The 17,874-nt window shown below is 45.2% G+C and overlaps 1 protein-coding gene across 1 annotated transcript in view; it reads left to right on the top strand.

Annotated features, from left to right (window-relative positions):
• The window catches only part of LOC102527056 (serine palmitoyltransferase 3), a 107,627-nt gene that overhangs the window by 57,124 nt on the left and 32,629 nt on the right, over positions 1-17,874 (top strand). Inside the window, 2 exon segments of the mRNA XM_015240833.2 lie at positions 594-824; positions 10,213-10,348. Of these exon segments, the coding sequence (XP_015096319.1) occupies positions 594-824; positions 10,213-10,348 (367 nt within the window).

Below are 17,874 nucleotides of genomic sequence, written 5' to 3'. Positions count from 1 at the left end.
CAGAGCCCTGTGGTGGATCAGTGCCATGGAGGGGCTGCCGTCCTCTGTGGAGCTTGGCTTAGGGCTTGTCTTTGGGAAGCTGAGTGAGGTCGTGGTGTTGCTGCTGCCCAATGGCCTGAGTTCATGGTTCTCTTCCCAGAACCTAGAAGGGCAGACATTGGCATGTCCACCTGTCATCAGCTTATTGGTGTGTGTCTTATGTACTTTCAGACTTGTTCCGTCTTATAGAAGTTGACTTTATGGAAGACATGAAGAGAAGTTGGCAAAAAACGCTGGCTGCTCTGATTGAGGAGAAATGCCAACTCATTGACAAGATTTGTGCGCTAAAAAGGAGAATGCTGGGATGGAGACATCTGTAGAGAATGCCAGGTTCGACAAAGATTCAGTAAATATACTTAGCCTCACTGATACTTACAGAAAAATGATGAGGGTCAACCTGAGTTTGAGGAAGGAACTCAATTCTCTGGTTAAAGAACTGAAGAAAGGGAGATTCCTGCAGTCTAAACAAGAGGAGATGGCAGAGATACTAAAAGTGCTCAAGTCCCTGGGAGAGGTCATGAGAATCCACACGTCCCAGGAGGCTTATGCTCTAGTATGGAATGTTCCATCGTGCGTCTGCCCCAGATTGTGGCCTTCAAGAAGAAATACAAGGCTTACCTCTACATAGATGAAGCTCACAGTATCGGATCTGTGGGCACCAGCGGTCGTGGTGTGGTGGAGTTCTTTGGAATGGACCCCAGAGATGTTGATGTGTGCATGGGCACATTCACCAAAAGCTTTGGAGCCTTAGGAGGTTACAAAGCTGGAAGGAAGGTAAGAGAGAGGTCCCTTGTGTCTGGGAAGGCAGTCTTCAGGGTTCTGTGATTCCCATGAGTGCTCCAGTTCAGCTCAGCACACCCCGATCCATCAGCGCAGGGTAGCCACAGCATGGTCACAGCCAAGCCAGGCCCAGAAGGTCGAGGAGCTCACCCTCTGCTAGAGCAGAGGAGCCTGTGATGAGTGATCACATGAGCATAAAAAGACAGCACTGTGTTCACAGGCACAGACTTAGTACAAAGGAGAGGGATGATGACCTCTGCTGGGCAGAATCTAAGAAGTCTTAGAATGAATGTCAGTCTTGCAGACAAATGATGGGGGGGTTATATTTCAGAAAGAGGGGATAATGAATATCACACCACAGAAGTGATAAGGGATGTCACAAAACTGTAAGTAGTTTGGTTGTGTGGCAAGAAAAACACAAGGTGGGTGGTAGAAACAGTGGTCAAAGGTGAGGTGTTAAGAAGGCAGATCCTGTGCTGTAAGTTGTGGGGTTTAAGAGTTTTAATCAAAATAGTAGCAAGATCAGAAATGTCTTTTTTTCAAGATTTTTCTCTGCAAAATAATTCTCTCCCACAATTTTGGATAAGCCATGGGTCAAGCCTTGTCATCTTCCAACTTCTTATCTACATGACTTCAGATTCTGATCTGATGGAATTAGACTGTTACCCCTGTCTTTCTAGTGCCAATATCACCAAGGGGGTTACCAATATAAAAGAAATGTTCAAAAGAATTTTAAAAGAAGAGGGAGGGGAAGGAGAGAAAGAAAACGAAATGTTAAAACCTAGGTTTGAGGGATAAAAGACGCAGTTATCTGCTCCCTTGTATGACAGTTTTGTCCAAATCCTTGTAGCTATCTCTACAGGCCTACACCTGTCCCAAGAGACTGTCAGGATGGTGTTGGTTCCACCTACAAGGGTACAGCAGCCCAAAAGGAGTGCATGCAGGTGGTGGCTAATGGCTCATCTGAAATTCTGAAATCCTTACTCATTGTCACCAGCAGGAACAGGAGTTCAGACTCTTGGGAAACCAGTTAGACAAACCAGTGAGTACAGCCAAAATCCATCTGATTGCCCATGGTTTAAAATGACAGATTTTATTGTGGCCACTCACATTGCCATGCAGTGCACAAATGCTTAAAATGTCTAGAGCTTTCAGTGGTCTTCACCCTTCCATAAGCATCACTATCTTCCGAGCTCAGCACGTTGTTGTTCATCTTCCCTCCTCTGGCCTGAAAGAGTTAGCTGGGAGATGCTAAAAACATAGGGGTGCCCAGGATGCTACAGAACTCGGCTGAATATGGTGAGAGGTTAAATGTTCCTCTCCTCGACTGTCAAAGCCATGGGATCAGAAGGTCTCGAACTTAGAAGCGCCCTCACCCCGGCTACTCTCCTCTGTTAGCTTGTGGTTTTGTGATGACTTTAGCAGCAGTTCTGAGCTACAGATTTTTTTCACCAAGTGTAACTCTACTTCCTGAACCAAAGGCACCTGAATAAACTGAAGTGAGTGGATCCTTGAAATGCTGTTAAATTTGGTAGCTGTCACAATTTTCCCCTTAGAGTTCCTTCATTGAAACCCGCTTGAAACAAGGACTCCTGACAGCCCGAAGTTCCGACCAGTTCAGTGTAGTTCTCTCTCGTACACTCCATCCTGAAGTCTGGTGGATTAATTTAAAAGTGTATGTGTTCTTGTTTATGTAACCTTTATTGATTTGGGGTAGATACTGAGCAATTGTGATTATTTACATTAATCAGGATGAAGAAAAAGTATGCAAAATATTTTTGCTCTTTAAAAACTCATTCTGTGCATACTTGGACCCAGAGGGCTGCATCATTCTTCCTCCTTTCCTTCCTTCTCCCCTCCCCTTCCCCTCCTCATCCTCCCTCCCCTACCGCCTACCCACTTCCTCCTCCCCAATTCCTCCGTCTCCCCGCCTCCGTGTTACACTGCAGTCTCTGAATTTACCACTAGGTGGCAGCAAGAATCAGAGCGCCTTTGGCGGAGGCTCTTTAGCTGGATCTAACTTTAACTTTTAACTAACTTTAGCTGGTACCTGCTGGTCTGAAGTAGCAAGACACAAAACCTAGAAAACGGAGCAATCTTCAAGATGTGGTGCATGCGCACGAGATAGGAGGTCCCTTGAGAAAATGTCTGCATATGTTGTTTGCTGGTGATTTTAAAATCAGTCAGGTAAACACCTGTCTGGAATCATTTGGTGAGACTGTGATAAACCCAGGGAAACTGGTTTCCTTCTAGCCTCAGGAGCCTATGAGTTAATGGAACTTATTCATCTGCTCCTCTGTGCCTTTAATTTGTTACATTATGTTAATTTTAACTTATGTGTAGTTTCAATTTAAATCATAGTTTTGATTCTCCTGAACTTTGAAGAATTTTGTGAAGAATTCTCACTTTAAGTTTGTTGTAAACTACGCTTTTGATAGGACTCAGGATTGGGGAAATGCCAAAGATCTTTGTTTGAAAAACTCTTCCTATTATATATTTAAATAATTAGAGTTTAGTTTTCCGAGTATCGTTATACATATTTTTTCCTGGATATTTTAAAATAAATGTTAAAGGACTTTCTTTACATTTCTCCAAAATCTTAATAATTCCAGTGTTCATAGGGTTTCTAGTAAATCTTGAGATCTGAAAATAATCACTTGGGTCCAAAAATCTAGAAAACTATAAAACTGCCTAGCTCTTCACTCTCCTTTTAACTGTCAACATCCGTGTTAGTGGTAGAGGGACGATATTCCTAGTAACAGTTTCTAGGAGGCTCTAGAAATCTTTATGGAGCAGATCAAGGTCGGAACTGCACCCATTAGCAACAAGATGTGTCACATAAGAAAATATATTTGGAAACACACAAGAGAAAAAGTGGTTTGGTGCTAAGATACGACAACAGAGAGGAGAGATTTTGTCTTGGCTTCAGCCTTCCAGTAACAAAACATCCTGCAGTTCATCTCTGCTCTTGGAGTTTCCTGCCCTGGCCAGACCAACTCTCCCCACGTCAGGGAACCTGCAAATACAGTCTCTCAAGAGCCAGAAAGGTTTTGCTGTTTTGCTCCCTGTGAGTTTGGAGGTGCTGGAGATGACCTGCGAACAACCCAACTTGAAGTATTCCGTTCTTTCCAGACCTTCAGTGAAATGCCAGGTCCCTACTTCTCTCCACCTCTCAGAGCTCCCCTCCATAAACGGCTTCTTTGAAGGAAGTCTGAGTTGACAGGGCTAGTTTCCTTATTTTATTTTTTAATTTGTGTTGCTCCAGTCTCTGAGATGTGGATGACACTGTGGACCCCAGGTTCTGGGTCCAGATTTGTCTCAGGCAGGATCCTGAGTCCTCTTGCCTGCCTGGGGCTGACCACTGGCTTTCACAGCCTCCACAAGGCCAGGCACTGGCGAACGAATGGGGACAAGGCAACCCTCCTGACTGCTGGGTTGCAGGGCTGGGGTTCTGGAGGAGGGAGGTGCGGCAGGGCAGCCAGGTTTGGAGTGAGTGTTACCCCAGGAGCCTGGCACCAGACCAAGGCAGAAGCCAGCTCTGCCCTGTGTGCTCAGGCCTGGCTGTTTTAAACAGCGCTTTGAAGTAAATGGGGGTCGTGCAATGAACACCAAGATGTTTATTCTGAGAGTCTCCTGTCTGATTTCCTCAGAAAAGCCACCTTTGTCCTTGAACTCTAGGCTCTAGTTTTGCACTTACTAATGGCCTTGGAAACTCGGTCTGAGGAGACCTGTAACACCCCCACCCCACCCCACTCCCAAAGGAAAACACAACCCAGACCTGCCTTGCCAGAGACCAAAGCCAACTCTTAACTGCTCATGGCGCCCAGTGGGTGAGTGACAGGAGGGAATCAGAAACCAGGAGCCGAGGGTCCCTTGATGCTCTGCAGAAGTTACTCCAAGAGACCTACTTTCTGAACCACACAAGCAAATTAGCTCCCATCCACACACTCAGACTCTGAGAGAAGGTGGACTCAGTCTGAAAGAAGTAAGATTAAGGACAATACAGCTGATGCAGGAAAACAGATATGGAGCATGAGAAGGGCTGTGTCCCAGGCTTCGGTTGAGCCCCTGGGATGTGCCCCGCCAAGCGTGGATCCTTGGCTTTGTGCAGGAAAGAATTCAAGAGCAAGCCACAGTTGAGTAAAGGTAGATTTATTCAGAGAGATACATTGAAAGGCAAGAAAAAGGCCATGAGGTGTGGGGGTTGGGTGCTCTGATTAGAAGTAGGTACACATTCCATAGACAGAATGCGGGCCTTTTCCAAAGAGAGGGAGAGAGGGGCGGCCGTGAGGTGCCATGTTGCTGGTTTTTATGGGCTTGGTGGCTTCATATGCTAATAAGTGGAAGGACCAGTCTAAGGGGAAGGGGCTGGGATTCCCAGGGAGTTGGCCATTTCCATGCTTTGACCTTTTGTGGTTAGCCTTGGGACTGCCATGGTGCCTGTGGGTATGTTATTCACCATGTTAATACTAACAATGGGTGTATAATGAAGCTCAAGATCTACTAGAAGTTAAATCTCTCATCATCCTGAGCTCAAGGCCTACTAGGGGTTGAATCTTTCACCATTTTGATGTTAATTGATGTAGCATTCATTGAATGGCTCTACTCCCTTCCATCCTGTCTCACAGTCTCAGTGTCAAAAGGAAGTGATACTGAGTTGATGAGGTACTAATTCAAACTAAGGATACACGTAACCTTGGCTTTGTGAAATTCCTTGATTTGCAAAGGAAAACTGGGGGCTGGGGACATAAGGAGCCCTTTAGGGATAAAAAGCAGCTTTGTTTTGCTTCTTTGATCTTTGTCAGTGATCCCCCTGCACTAGGAGAATATTGCTATGTTAGAGCAGGCAGGTAGCTAGATACGAGCAGAGAAAGGGGGGCATGGGCAAATGGTAGAAAACCGTACGTCCTGTAAACAACAGGGGTCCTTGGACAGACTAAGAAAAATGGAGTCCTCTGGACTGATAAAAAGCCATACCTTCTGGGTTGATAAGCATCCTGGAGGCAGAAGGGTGGGACAGGACAGGAATCCTCACCATCCGAATGTAACCTTTTGATCATTATGACCTCCATCCATATGTAACCATTTTGCTTATGAGAGCCCCACCCAAATGTAACCTTTTGTTCATTATGACCTCATCCAACTTCCCAATCAAGACTAAATAAAGACAAAAAAATCCCTCCTCCCCACCTGGGGAGGTGGAGCTGGGATGAAGATCAGGAAAGACAACCCCAAAGCCCTCCCTGCCAATGACTATTCTGCCCGTTCACTTTTGCACCCATATAACCGAGCTTGCCAAGGAAACTCAGGGCAGCTGCTCAACTGAGCCTGCCCACTCTCCCCTCGAAAGTGTACTATCCATCTCTTAATAAATCTTTACTTTCTTAACCTCTGTGTCTTGTCTCTGAATTCTTTCTGTGACAAGACCCTCTTGCCCACAATAGCTACACCTGTTCCTAAGAATGCAGCTTTGTGCCTCCTCTATAATTCAGGGACCCTCACTATCCTTCCTCAGTCCCTAAACCCCTCTGCTTTCTGTTAGACCATCAATATTTACCAGACCCCCACTAAGTGCCCATCTCTATGGGTTTAAGTGAGGGTGTAATAAAGTGTCTAACTCTGCTCCTTGCTCTCAAGGAGGTTCCAGTCTCTTTTCTGAAGTAAAAGTTAATACATGTGAAAACTTTTAAGACTGATGCAGTTCATTCTGTGGTTCGACTATGAATAGTTGAGTATATTAAGAATGCTCCCCTTCCCCTCCTCCTCCACAGGCACAGTCTGTGGATTAGGGAAACACCACAGGGGTAAGTAGCAGTGAAGGTGATCTCTGCTTTCCGAGTCTTCCCTCACTCAAGCCAAGCCAGCTCCTCTGGTCTGAAGAAGTCATATACTGTGGTGCCAAGGTGGGGTGGGAAGGGTTGATCTATAGCCAGACTCTCTGAGTCTAGATCCTTATTATCCAACCACATTTTGGTCAGATAATTTTCTAAGCTGTTCTGTGACTCAGTGATCCCACCTATAAAATGGAGATAAAAAATAGAGCCTACATCATAGTGTTACTGTGAAGCTAAAATGAGTTAATACATGTAAAGTTCTTCAAGTGAAGCCTCAAGCAGCCAATGAATATCAGCTCTGGGCCTGTCAGTGAATATATCAGCTCTCCTATCTCTGCAGAGTCATACAATCTGTCATCAGGTTTGTGCTGTCCTTTCTTTAAAATGCCTCTCTTTTCCTTTCCTTTCACTCCTACTGCTACTGCCCAATAAGGATGGAGGAAGTTCTGGGCTGAAAAATCTTTGCTTTGATCTCTAAGGCTCCCCAAGTGCAGTTACATAAGCTACAGCATCACCCTCTGCAAAATGAAGGAGCTGGAATAAAGACATTCCAACAAGTTTTTAGTTTTTGGTCCCCTCCTCCCACTCTGTGCTCCAGTTTTGAGAATCTCTGAGTTGGCAATCCATTAACAATCGTTGCCAACAGCGTCAGGTCTTCACTACGTACCTGCTGCTTTTCTAAGCACCGTATCGGTATAAACTTATTTAATCTTCATAATGTCCCTGAGATAAATGTTACCATTATCTCATTTTTCAGAGAAGACAGGTAAGGCACAGAGAGGTTTAGTAACTTGCTCACAGTCACATATCAGTAAGTGGCAGAGCGAGGATTTGAACCCACGTGATCCAGGCTCCAGAGCCTGTCTCATAACTTTGCTGTCAGATCTGCCCTCAAGGGAACAAGCCCTCATTACCTTTCTTGGAGGCAGTAGTTTCTCCCTCTACCCCCATTTGCCTCCTCCATCCTTTGCTGATTAAGGCATCAACTTCATTCCTAATTTTAGCATGTGTCCCTGCCCCTGTCCTCCTCTGCAACAATCTCCCCATCCTTCAAGTTCAGATCAGCTCCTCAAAACAGCCCTTTTCTGACTCAGGTCTACATGAGCCCCCATCATCCTGTTTTCTGTGTCCCACCCACTCCCTCCTCATTGACATTCCTGGCATCCTGTGGGGAGGCACCTGCTCTCAACAGAGAAAGAAAACCCTGCTGCTGCTCACGGAGGAGTCTGAAGGGCTGCCTGGCTGCAGCCACTCTGGAAAATGACCACCTCGCTCTCCCCAACCCCTCCCCACTGCCCCCCATCCTCCAAAGTGGGCTCCCTGGGTACCACGTGACCTGGGCCTCAGGTCAGGCCAAGATCGTGCACGTCCTTGTCAGATATGGTGAAACACACCCAACCGTTTTTATGAGATTCGCTAAATGAAAGAATGGACAGAAATTTAACCCTGATTTAATCAAGAGGAGGGCTGCCAGGGACCAGGCTTTCTGCCCTCCTCTTCTGGGACCCCTGCATCCAGAACAGAGCCCAGAGCAAGGCCTTGTACCAACTTGCTGGAAGGAAAGATGGAAGGAATGAGGTGAAGGGAAAGGGAGAGAAGAGAGAGGGGGAACAAAGGAAGGAAGGGAGGGAGGGAGGGAGGAAATACTTATGAAAGGAGAGAAGAAAGACTTAAATGGAGAATTTAAAATGAAAGGAAGTGAAGAGGGAATCAGAGTAGGCAGAATGGGGAAGGAAAGGTAGAAACAAAACAAGGCATGAAGAGTGTGAAATGAAGGAGAAAGGAAGTCGGGGAGGAAAGAGCGTGGAGGAGGGGGTTTAGGATGAGGGACTTGTTGGAGGAGGGGGCGACAGAGCAAAGCTGCCAGGTCCCCCCGGGGGTCCAGGTAGCAGCATCACATCACCAACCACCCGCGATGCAGGCCACTCACGTTACTATGAATGTTCAGTAAAATTCCTGCTAACCTTAGGTACTCTCTACTTACTGAGCTAATAACTTCTGTTACTAGTTCATACAAAGATGAATTATGAACATTTAAAATGTTTGGGTAACTAGGGTGGGGAAGGAATGGGTGGAGGGAAAAATTGGGAGTTTGGGATTTGCAGGTACTAATTACTATATATAAAATAGAGAAACAGGAAGGTCCTACTGTGTAGCACACAGGGAACTATATGCAATAACTTGCAATTGCCTATAAAGATGAGAAAGAATATGAAAAGGAATGTTTATGTGTGTATATATATATATATATATATATATATATCTGAATCACTATGCTGTACACCAGAAATTAAGGCAACATTATAAACTGACTACACTTCAATTTTAAAAAATTTAAAAATTAAAAAAAAAATGCTTGGGTAACAACCATGACACCCACACCCTCAGAGAGAGAAAAGTGAAGGCGGGCACAGTCCCAGGGGCAGAGGAAGAAGTGAACGTGGCCGGTGAAAGGGGGTGAAAGCAGAGCTCCCCCAAGTTCATCTTCAAGGGGATGATCAGAGAAGACATTTAAGTGGGATTCTCAGCTGCCTCGTTTTCCTGGAAGAGAAGGTGGCTGATCCTTTGCAGACCCTACTGCTAACTCAGAGCCATCATGGGCCGCTAGCTTTCCTGCAGGACAGCCCGAGCCTCCCAGGCTGTGGGGCAGTGCAGGTGCCCTGATAGATGGTCTGCCCAGCCAGGGCCAAGGGCCTCCAGATGTCAGGTCTGAGACCCTTCCTCCACTCCACTACGGAGAATTAGGTTATCGGAGCTTCTTTGGGCTCCTAGAGGGGTTACCTGGGACCTTATGTTTGGCCTCAGCGCCCAAGCCTGCGGGTGGAGAATCATGCCCACTACAGCACAGAGCAGAGTCCTGCAGGGGGTCAGAACTCCAAATAGTGTTGCAAGAAAATTCCAGTAGCTCCCTCCTGCCCAGGCACAACCAGAGTTCATCTGGTCCTCACCTCCACTCTGGTTTAACTTCTCACCTCTCCCTTCTGCCACTCCCCTCCCCTGGAAGTTTCTTTTTATCTTTATCTGCCTTCTTTCCTCAAGACTTCACTCCAGGTTCTCACTGGAGCCTCCCTTATCTACTCCCGCTGGCCATAACCTGTCTCTATCCCCTGCAGTCTCTTAGCCTCCCTGCATAGACGAGTTTGCATGTCTTGCTACTTTTCCTGCCATTATGGGCACAATCAACTGTAACACGCTCAGGGCAAAAATCACAACCTGTATTCTCTGGACACTCCTGAGTACTAACCTAGTGTTCCTATAGGCCAGGTACTCAAACAAATGTTGAGGAAGCCATCTTTCCTTTACACATCTGGTTTTGCCTTACAGACCTCAACTCCAAATTTGCAGCATCCCATTTTTGTAGATCTTCTAGGCTTTTAAGGGAGAGACTAAGAAGAAGGGATCGAGAAAACAAAAGTTTGGTGATGCCCATTGGAAAGCACATCATATTCAGGACTTAAATACCTTGTGCTATGATGGATGGAGACAGGACTAGATGTGATTCTCACCACCAACATGGAGAATCATTTGCCTTCTTTTTAGATTTCCCTCCTTTATTAAGGGACCTTGTGGATTATTTACGGGTTTACTTGCACAGCACTGCATATGCTACATCCATGAGCCCCCCGATAGCAGAGCAAATCATCAGATCAGTGAAATTCATCATGGGACTGGATGGGACCACGCAAGGTAAGAGGGTCTGCAGTGAGCACACCTCCCCTGAACTCCTTTCCTAGACCTTTTCCTGTCTCTCTTCTGCTCCATCAACCTCCCCCCTTGTCAAATATACACCTTTTTCTTGACATAACCAATTTGTAAACCACGCCATTTGTACATCAACAGTACATAATACATAATAGTAGAGGGAGAAGAAATGTACTAGAACTGCTCTCAGCACAAAGAGGGGGGTTTTGAAAGCAAAGAAAGCTTTCTAATTCACCACTTAACATGACCAGCAAATGTGGATAATCTTGTTTAGTTGTGTTAAAATGGAGCAAACCTTGGTGTGCTTGGTTGAGACTGTAAATTGTGTTTCCCCGAGAACAAACTAATCAGTTCAATATACATTTTTTTTCATCCACTCACCCATCTATCTATTCATTCATTCATCATTCATTACCAGTCAGGGATGGGAAAGAAGAATTCCACTGCAGCCCACTTAAGGACACATGGACAGAACACTCACAATGGTAACTTCCCAGCCATTTCTCTGATGTTGGGTCCCCACAGCCAAGGTGGCTACTTTTTTCAACTCAAATGAGCTTAAACTTTTATTTGAAAAATTGTTTCATCAAAGGCTCTGGGAACTCTCTTTCTATCCTACAGTTTATATCCTACTATAGTGATGAATAGTGATGAAAAGGCAATCTAGTGAATGCATTTGTGGAAGCAACAAGTCATCCCAGCCCCAGACCTGCCCGCTGGGCTGTAAAAGCCATGTTCTGCGAACTCCCAGCTGATGAGAAGCTCTGCCTTGTTTAGTGCAGACTTCCAAGTCTGCTATTTGAGCAGAAGTAAGGACGACCCATCATTTTTCAATTTAATTAAAGCAGCAGAAGGCCTTATTCACAGAAGCCTGCTGTATAAAATGGATTAGTACAGGGCTGGTCTGGATGAAGTTGTATCTCCACCTTCCTCCAAACTGATGGTTCCTGAAAGCCCTTTTCTGGAGCCACAGTGCTCCCCAGGTCACTGGGTTGAAAAAAAAGGAGAAACTTTTCTTTCTAAAGCAAGAAAATGGCTTTCAGGGTGATTTTGTTCCTCCATGTGAAATGAAACAATTGATTGAGCTCTGAGTTCCTTTCCAGCCTCGTCTTTTGGGATCTATGATTCTGTGTCTTACTGAATAGTCTGTGAGAAAAGGCAATCAGAACCCAGTTCAGGGAGGCTGCATGGTGCAGTGGTTACAGGCGCAAACGGAGAGCAGCTGCCTGGACTTGACCCCTGGGAGACTACTTGACTTGCTGTGTGGCCTTAGGCACGTGACTTAACTTATCTGTTCAACCCCGAGCAAGTTTATTTCTCTGTGCTTCAGTTCCTCCAGCTGTAAAATAAGAAGAGAATATCGAAGAGTTAAGGTTTTTGTGAGGCTTAGGTGAATTAAGACATATAAAATACTTTACATTTTGACTGAAAACAATGTTATATATCGTAAGCATTATATAATGGCCTGCTACATTACTTGGTCTTATTCCCAAGAAGTATTTGGGCTGTGTCTCAGGAATGCTGTAGGAAGGATTCCTCTGTTGGAAGTGAGGTAAGACTAGATTTCCTTCAAGCTCCTGGATCAGGGAGGATGAGTGAAATTAGGCCAGTGTAACAAATAAACCTTGACAATCTCAGTGGCTTAACTGAACCAGGGTTTACCTCTTGCTCGCACCAGATCTAATGCAAAGTGGACCCCTCTCTGCACACTGCCCCTCCGTGGGAGGTGACTCAAGCTGCTGCTAGCTTGAGGCTTGGCCATCTCTCCACGTGGCCCCCACGATGAGAAAGCATCAGCCTGGAAGTGACACTCACCACCTTGCTTACAATCCATTGTCAAAGCCAGGCACAAGGCCCACCCAAATTTCAGGGAGTGGAGGTAGTAAGGTAAGGGACATGGATATAGATAAGAATAAGCAGATAGCATTCAAACTTTCAAAACTGAAGCTAAAAATAGAGCTGTCTCCATTCCCACAGGAGCTGTCAGGTTGTGTGAAAAAACTGGTCTGGAACCACTGGCTTCTCACAAGGTCATCTTAATGATCTTCTCAATCTTGTGCATTTCTTAATGGAAAACAGTGATCTGAGACTTAAGCTAAAATGCAAGCTAGATATATTGTCCTAAAATGACCCAAATTATCCATTGGTCTTATTTTAAAGATGAATAACTAGAAAAAAAAGTAACTCTGGAAATTGTCTATGTCTCAATACGGATCACTAAGTTCTTAAGCCCTGTAGGGTGTATGTAATCAGAATCAGTTGATTAACATGTACCCAGTTAGACAATCATTTCCTTCCAGCCTCTGTGCTGCTTTACCACTTGATCACAGACAACTCACTCTGTTTATCTGATCAGAAAAGATCCACAGAAAAATTACATTTAAAGATGTGATCACAGGTCTGTTGATAGCTGTCTATCATCAGTTTTCCTTCCTCCATGGTGGGCGATACTTCCCTTGGTTCTCGCTCTTAGCCTGATAACTAAAGAATTGTTTGGTTATTATTTTTAACTTCCCATTAAAGTTTCTCTCTTCATTCTTCTTGCCATCTTGAGAGAGAAAAGAAATAAATAAACAGCAGGGGAAGTTATGTGCATACAGACTTAGGGTTAAGATAGGAGAATCAGGGAGAAAGATTGGGCAGTTTCTTTTCAAAGGAATGGACAAAAGAAAGTGGTAGGAAAGAAACTGACAGAAGCATCAAAGGCACACAGTGAGTGACCACGCCAGCCGCACTGACGACAATGCCTGCTTTAAATAAGATAAAAATGACTGGTGGGGAACTTTGCATTGACTCACCCCTTTCTACAGAGACAGACCAACTCTCAGGGCAAAGTTGCCCAGAGCTCAAAGGGGCACAGTATATCAAGCCAGAGCTGCCTTAGGGGACCTGCGACAGAGCCTCACCCCAGCCTTCAGCTTCCACCCTCTCCCCTGCAGCTGTGATTGGAGCCTTCCGAGGCTTTGTTTTGGGCTGAGTTTAGGGAGCTGTTGGCTGGATCTGTTCCTTGATGAATGTCTTCACTTTCATCTGCAAGGCAAAGCCATACGCTTCAAAGAAAGGCAGGCAACAGGAATAAGGTCAGTGTTCCTTTGAAGCCAAGGTTCAAAGATGAAATAGCAGTCCCGTGAAATGACAGTGTTTATGCACAAACAGCCACCCTCACCCTGCCGCCAGGCTGCTGGCAGCGTTAATGCACGTGAGCTGAGGGACTGCGATGGCCCGTGCCTTCCCCAGGCCCGGAGGCACTTTTAGTCTCCCTGCTGTCACCCTATGTAGCATGGTGAGTCCGAAGTGGAGACTTGGTCCCTCCATTCTAATGGATGTTGAGGGGGTCCACCAGCCAGACTAACACTGCAAACTCCTTAACAGCAAGAACTGTGCCTTGAATTAATTTGGGGTTCCTCTGAGTGTCAAACCCACTTGCCAGGCTTAATGAATATGTCATGACTCAACTTCCATCTTGCAGATACACCCGATTTCAGGTCTGTTTATGCTAAAAAGATGGAGGGGTGCTTCTCTCACAGGACAGGGTGCTGGAAGTCAGGCCCACACCAGTTGTGGCAGCTGCAGGGAGCCCTTGGGCACAGGGACCCCTCAGGGAAGGACATCACTTTTGAAAAGACCCAGAATGATGGCAGCTCGGTCATTTTCTTCATCTAGATGTGGCACAAATAATCACAGGAGGGTGAGCCCCAAACCACGACCACCACTCCCCTAAAGAAAGCACTGTCGGCGTTCGTCTTTTATCTATTTAAATCTTTGATGCATATTTTTCAGTTAATTATTCAACATTCTTTTTGAACCTCCAATTTTGGCTCTGTGTCCCTACCCTCCGTTCCCCCAACTCAGGGTAACCGCTCACTTCTCAGAGAAAATAAAAGTTGGACGGCGAGGAGGACTTAGGGCGTGTGCTTTGCAGCCAGACTGCATGGGGCCCAGTCTCTGACCCACCACTGGCTCCATGAACGGCAAGTTGCCTACCCTCTCTAGCCTCAGTTCTATGCTTGTAAGTTGGGGTTGTGGGGGGGATTAAAGGATGTAATATAGATGGTGAACTTCCTTTGATGCTGGATGCTTAGTGAACACTCAGAAAAGGTGAACAATTACTGTTACTTTTAATGCATCTTCCTTCTCCAATTTTTCCAATATTTTTTCCTCATCCTGGAATCTTCCTGTCTCTCAGGCTCACACCTACTCCACCAGCAAATCCTGCAGCACTACCTTTGCCATATTCCTGGAATCGGGTCGCCTCTCCCTGTTTCTGCCACAGCCTCCATCAGCTCTCCCCTTAATCCCTGGAGCGGCTCCTGAACAGTCTCCTCACTCCTGCCCTTGACTTGCTCTCTACACAGAAGCCAAAGTTATCTTTAAAAAAAAAAAGCTGCTCTGACCTCCACGCAGAACTTTCCACTGCTTCCCATCTTATTCAGTGTAAAGTCCAGACAGCCCTTCAGGGCTTCTCGGGGCGTGGTTTCCATGTTTCCCCCAACTCCTGCCCTTGCTTGGTCCACTTCCAGCAGCTGGCATCCTGGTTTTTCCTAGAACTCGGGAAACAGCTCCCACAGAGGGCCTTTGCACTTGCTGGCCTCTCTAGAACAGCGCGTCTGCCAACACCCATGTGGCCCACTCCTCACTGTCCTCCCATCTTTACTCAAAATCAGCCTTAGGAGCAGAGCAGCTGTATCCTTAATGGCACACACCTCTGTGTCTCGCCAACTCTCCTTACCTTGCTTCACTCTTCATACCATTTATGAACAGCTGATAAATCATATATGCCTCTGCTCACTTTCTGGTTTCCCTAGGGTATAAACTCCAGGAGAACAAGCATTTTGTCTGTTTTGTTCATCACACTGAGAACAGAGCCTGGCAATTACGAGTTCTTACCAAATATTCATTGACTCCTCTCTTTCCTTCTTAGCTCAGCAGATAAACCACCTTCATCCCCTTCACATCTCTGTGCTTGATTCTCTAACCACCTTCTAAAGGCACCGGCCCCTTTGCTCAACCATGAACTCGTTCATTTCCTTCATCCTAAAAAGCTGCACCTTATCCCTTCTTCCATTTCAACAGCCACTGAGTCACACCCATTTCTTTGCTGCAAATCTTCTCAAAAGAGTGGCCCATTCTGCCTACTCCCCCTCATCCTCCCCACTCCGCCATCAGCCCTCATCCTCTGCCTGTCTCCATGGGTCTGCTCCCTCAGAGGTCCCAGATGCCCACCTACCCTGCTGGCCCTCCTCCTTCCAGACTTGACCGAGCTCTTCATGTCCTTTCTCTCCTTGAGAACAGTCTTCCCTTCATTGTGGAAGATGCTCCTCTTTTCTGGTTCTCTATTTCTCTGTCTGTTCTTCCTCCCCTTTGCTGCTAGGTCCTCTTCCCTGTTTGCATTTGTCAGTATTCTGTCCTCTGCCCACTTTGCATTTCCTCCTGCACAAATTGCCCCTCTGTTTCCTTTCTGTTATGTAGAAACGTGCTTCTGAAACTCGAGCCTGTATCAGAGTCACTGAAAAGGTGATGAAAACCTCTCCACGTCAGAGCAGACAGAGGATCACTCCATGGCTAACACGTTCCTTATCTCACCAAAACGGCTGTAGGAAAATAATCCCTTGATTCAGTCAACTTTTCCTGCTGTGACTTCTGGGAGAGGCTGATGGGATAAAACCAACTTTGTGAATTGCAAAACCGCCCGTTGCTATCATATGCATGAACATGTTTGATTTGTTTATAATTGAGTGGTCAGCAGTGTTTTCCTGGAGAGGAAAATAGTGGTGGAAATACACTTACAAGTGAAAATAAATACAGAGTCCCAATTCCTAATGTATAGGATCCGATTTCAGTAGACTACACCTTCATCATCGCTTATAAAATCTCCTGTGCTTAAACAATGAAGTTAAGAAAAATAGAATTTTCTATTTTTCTTCAAAATCACACTTGCCCCTCTTTGCCCTTTCCTTAAAGGGAAGGAGTTTCTGGGTGGGAGAGGCGGGCAAATGTGTCTGCATGTTGTATAGGTAGAGAAATACTAAAGTTCAAATTAAGATGGAATAATGAATCATGTTCTTCCTGGATATAAAGCAATTAGGTATCAGGTTCCTCAAAAATATACAAATTTGACAGGATGGGACACAATGAGGCATTTTATCTTTTTAATTTAATGTGTTTTCTGAGTATAGTATTCTGGGATTATTGCTGCAAAAAGATGAGACATGATCTGAGGGGATTTCTAGCATCCCTCCCCCGTCATCTTTAAATTGTCAATCAAACTTACTATCTAGATAATTACCTCAATTCTCCACTTTCAGTATGAAGGAAAAGCTTAATTAGCCTGTCAGAGTATGGAGACCTAGGCTTGGGTGAATTTTAGCAGGAAAGCCAATAAGAGAAAGATGGGGAAACTGAATCAAAAATTAGAGCTAAAAACCCCCGTCCACTGTTTCAGTACAGGGGATCTTCCTCAAGCTGGACATCCGCTGCCCTTTGGAAAATCAGAATTGCATCAGCCCAACAGAGGGCCTCCTCACACGGACTCTAACTGAGGTTCTACTTCTTGTATGACTTGAGAAATGTTCAAAACATTCTGTCTGCGAAGAAGCTGTTACCTCAGCCCGAAAGAATCTGTCCGCATGTCCCAAGCTGTCTTTGTTGAGGCTGGGGAGCGAGGACTCTCAGCTCGTGGGATCACTGATCTTTTTCACTCTGAGTTTCAGCCTCTGGGATGGAGAGATTTGGGTGAGGTCTTTACATATATATATTTTTTAGTTGAAGTATAGTCAGTTTACAATGTTGTGTCAATTTCTGGTGTACAGCAAAATACTTCAGTCATACATGAACATACATATATTTGTTTTTCATATTCTTTTTCAACATATGTTACTGCAAGACATCATGTACAGTTCCCTGTGCTATACAGCATGAACTTGTTGTTTATCTATTTTATATATATCAGTTAGTATCTGCAAATCTCTAACTCCCAATTTATCCCCTCTAACCCCTCTTCCTCCCTGGTAACCACAAGTTTGTTCTCTATGTGTGAGAGTCTGTTTCTGTTTTGAAAATAAATTCATTCGTTGGGTGAGGTCTTTTAAATCCATGTTTGGTTCTATTATGGAAGTCACTACTTACCGTGATGTTGCCTATTCTAAAATTAAAACTGAGTATTCTGTCCCTTCTCTGCAAAATCCCTGGTTCTGGTCTACAAGAATATCCACAGGGTGAAAGATGACTGTGGTTTCTGTGCAGAAAGGAACAGCAGTGGAAAAGGGGGATGTACTGTTAGTTGAAGAAGTTCAGATCATGTTCAAACCCACAGATTAGTCAACATTAAAATCCTAGAAAACAATTGGTGTCCTCTCTGATTTCCTTCCCTCATTTTGGCCCCTTGACCACCACAAAGACCTTCCTTTCTCCTGACCCCAGACACAAATGCTCTTGTGTTTTCTGCTACTTCAGCTCATCTCTCAGAACAGGCTCATACCCAAATTTGGGGACCAAGCAAAATCTGGACTCAGAATAGCTT

This window comes from Vicugna pacos, chromosome 19 (genome assembly GCF_048564905.1).
Source record: "Vicugna pacos chromosome 19, VicPac4, whole genome shotgun sequence".
Taxonomy (NCBI): domain Eukaryota; kingdom Metazoa; phylum Chordata; class Mammalia; order Artiodactyla; family Camelidae; genus Vicugna; species Vicugna pacos.
Note: the sequence above shows the minus strand (reverse complement) of the source record. Positions and strands in the feature narration are given on the sequence as shown.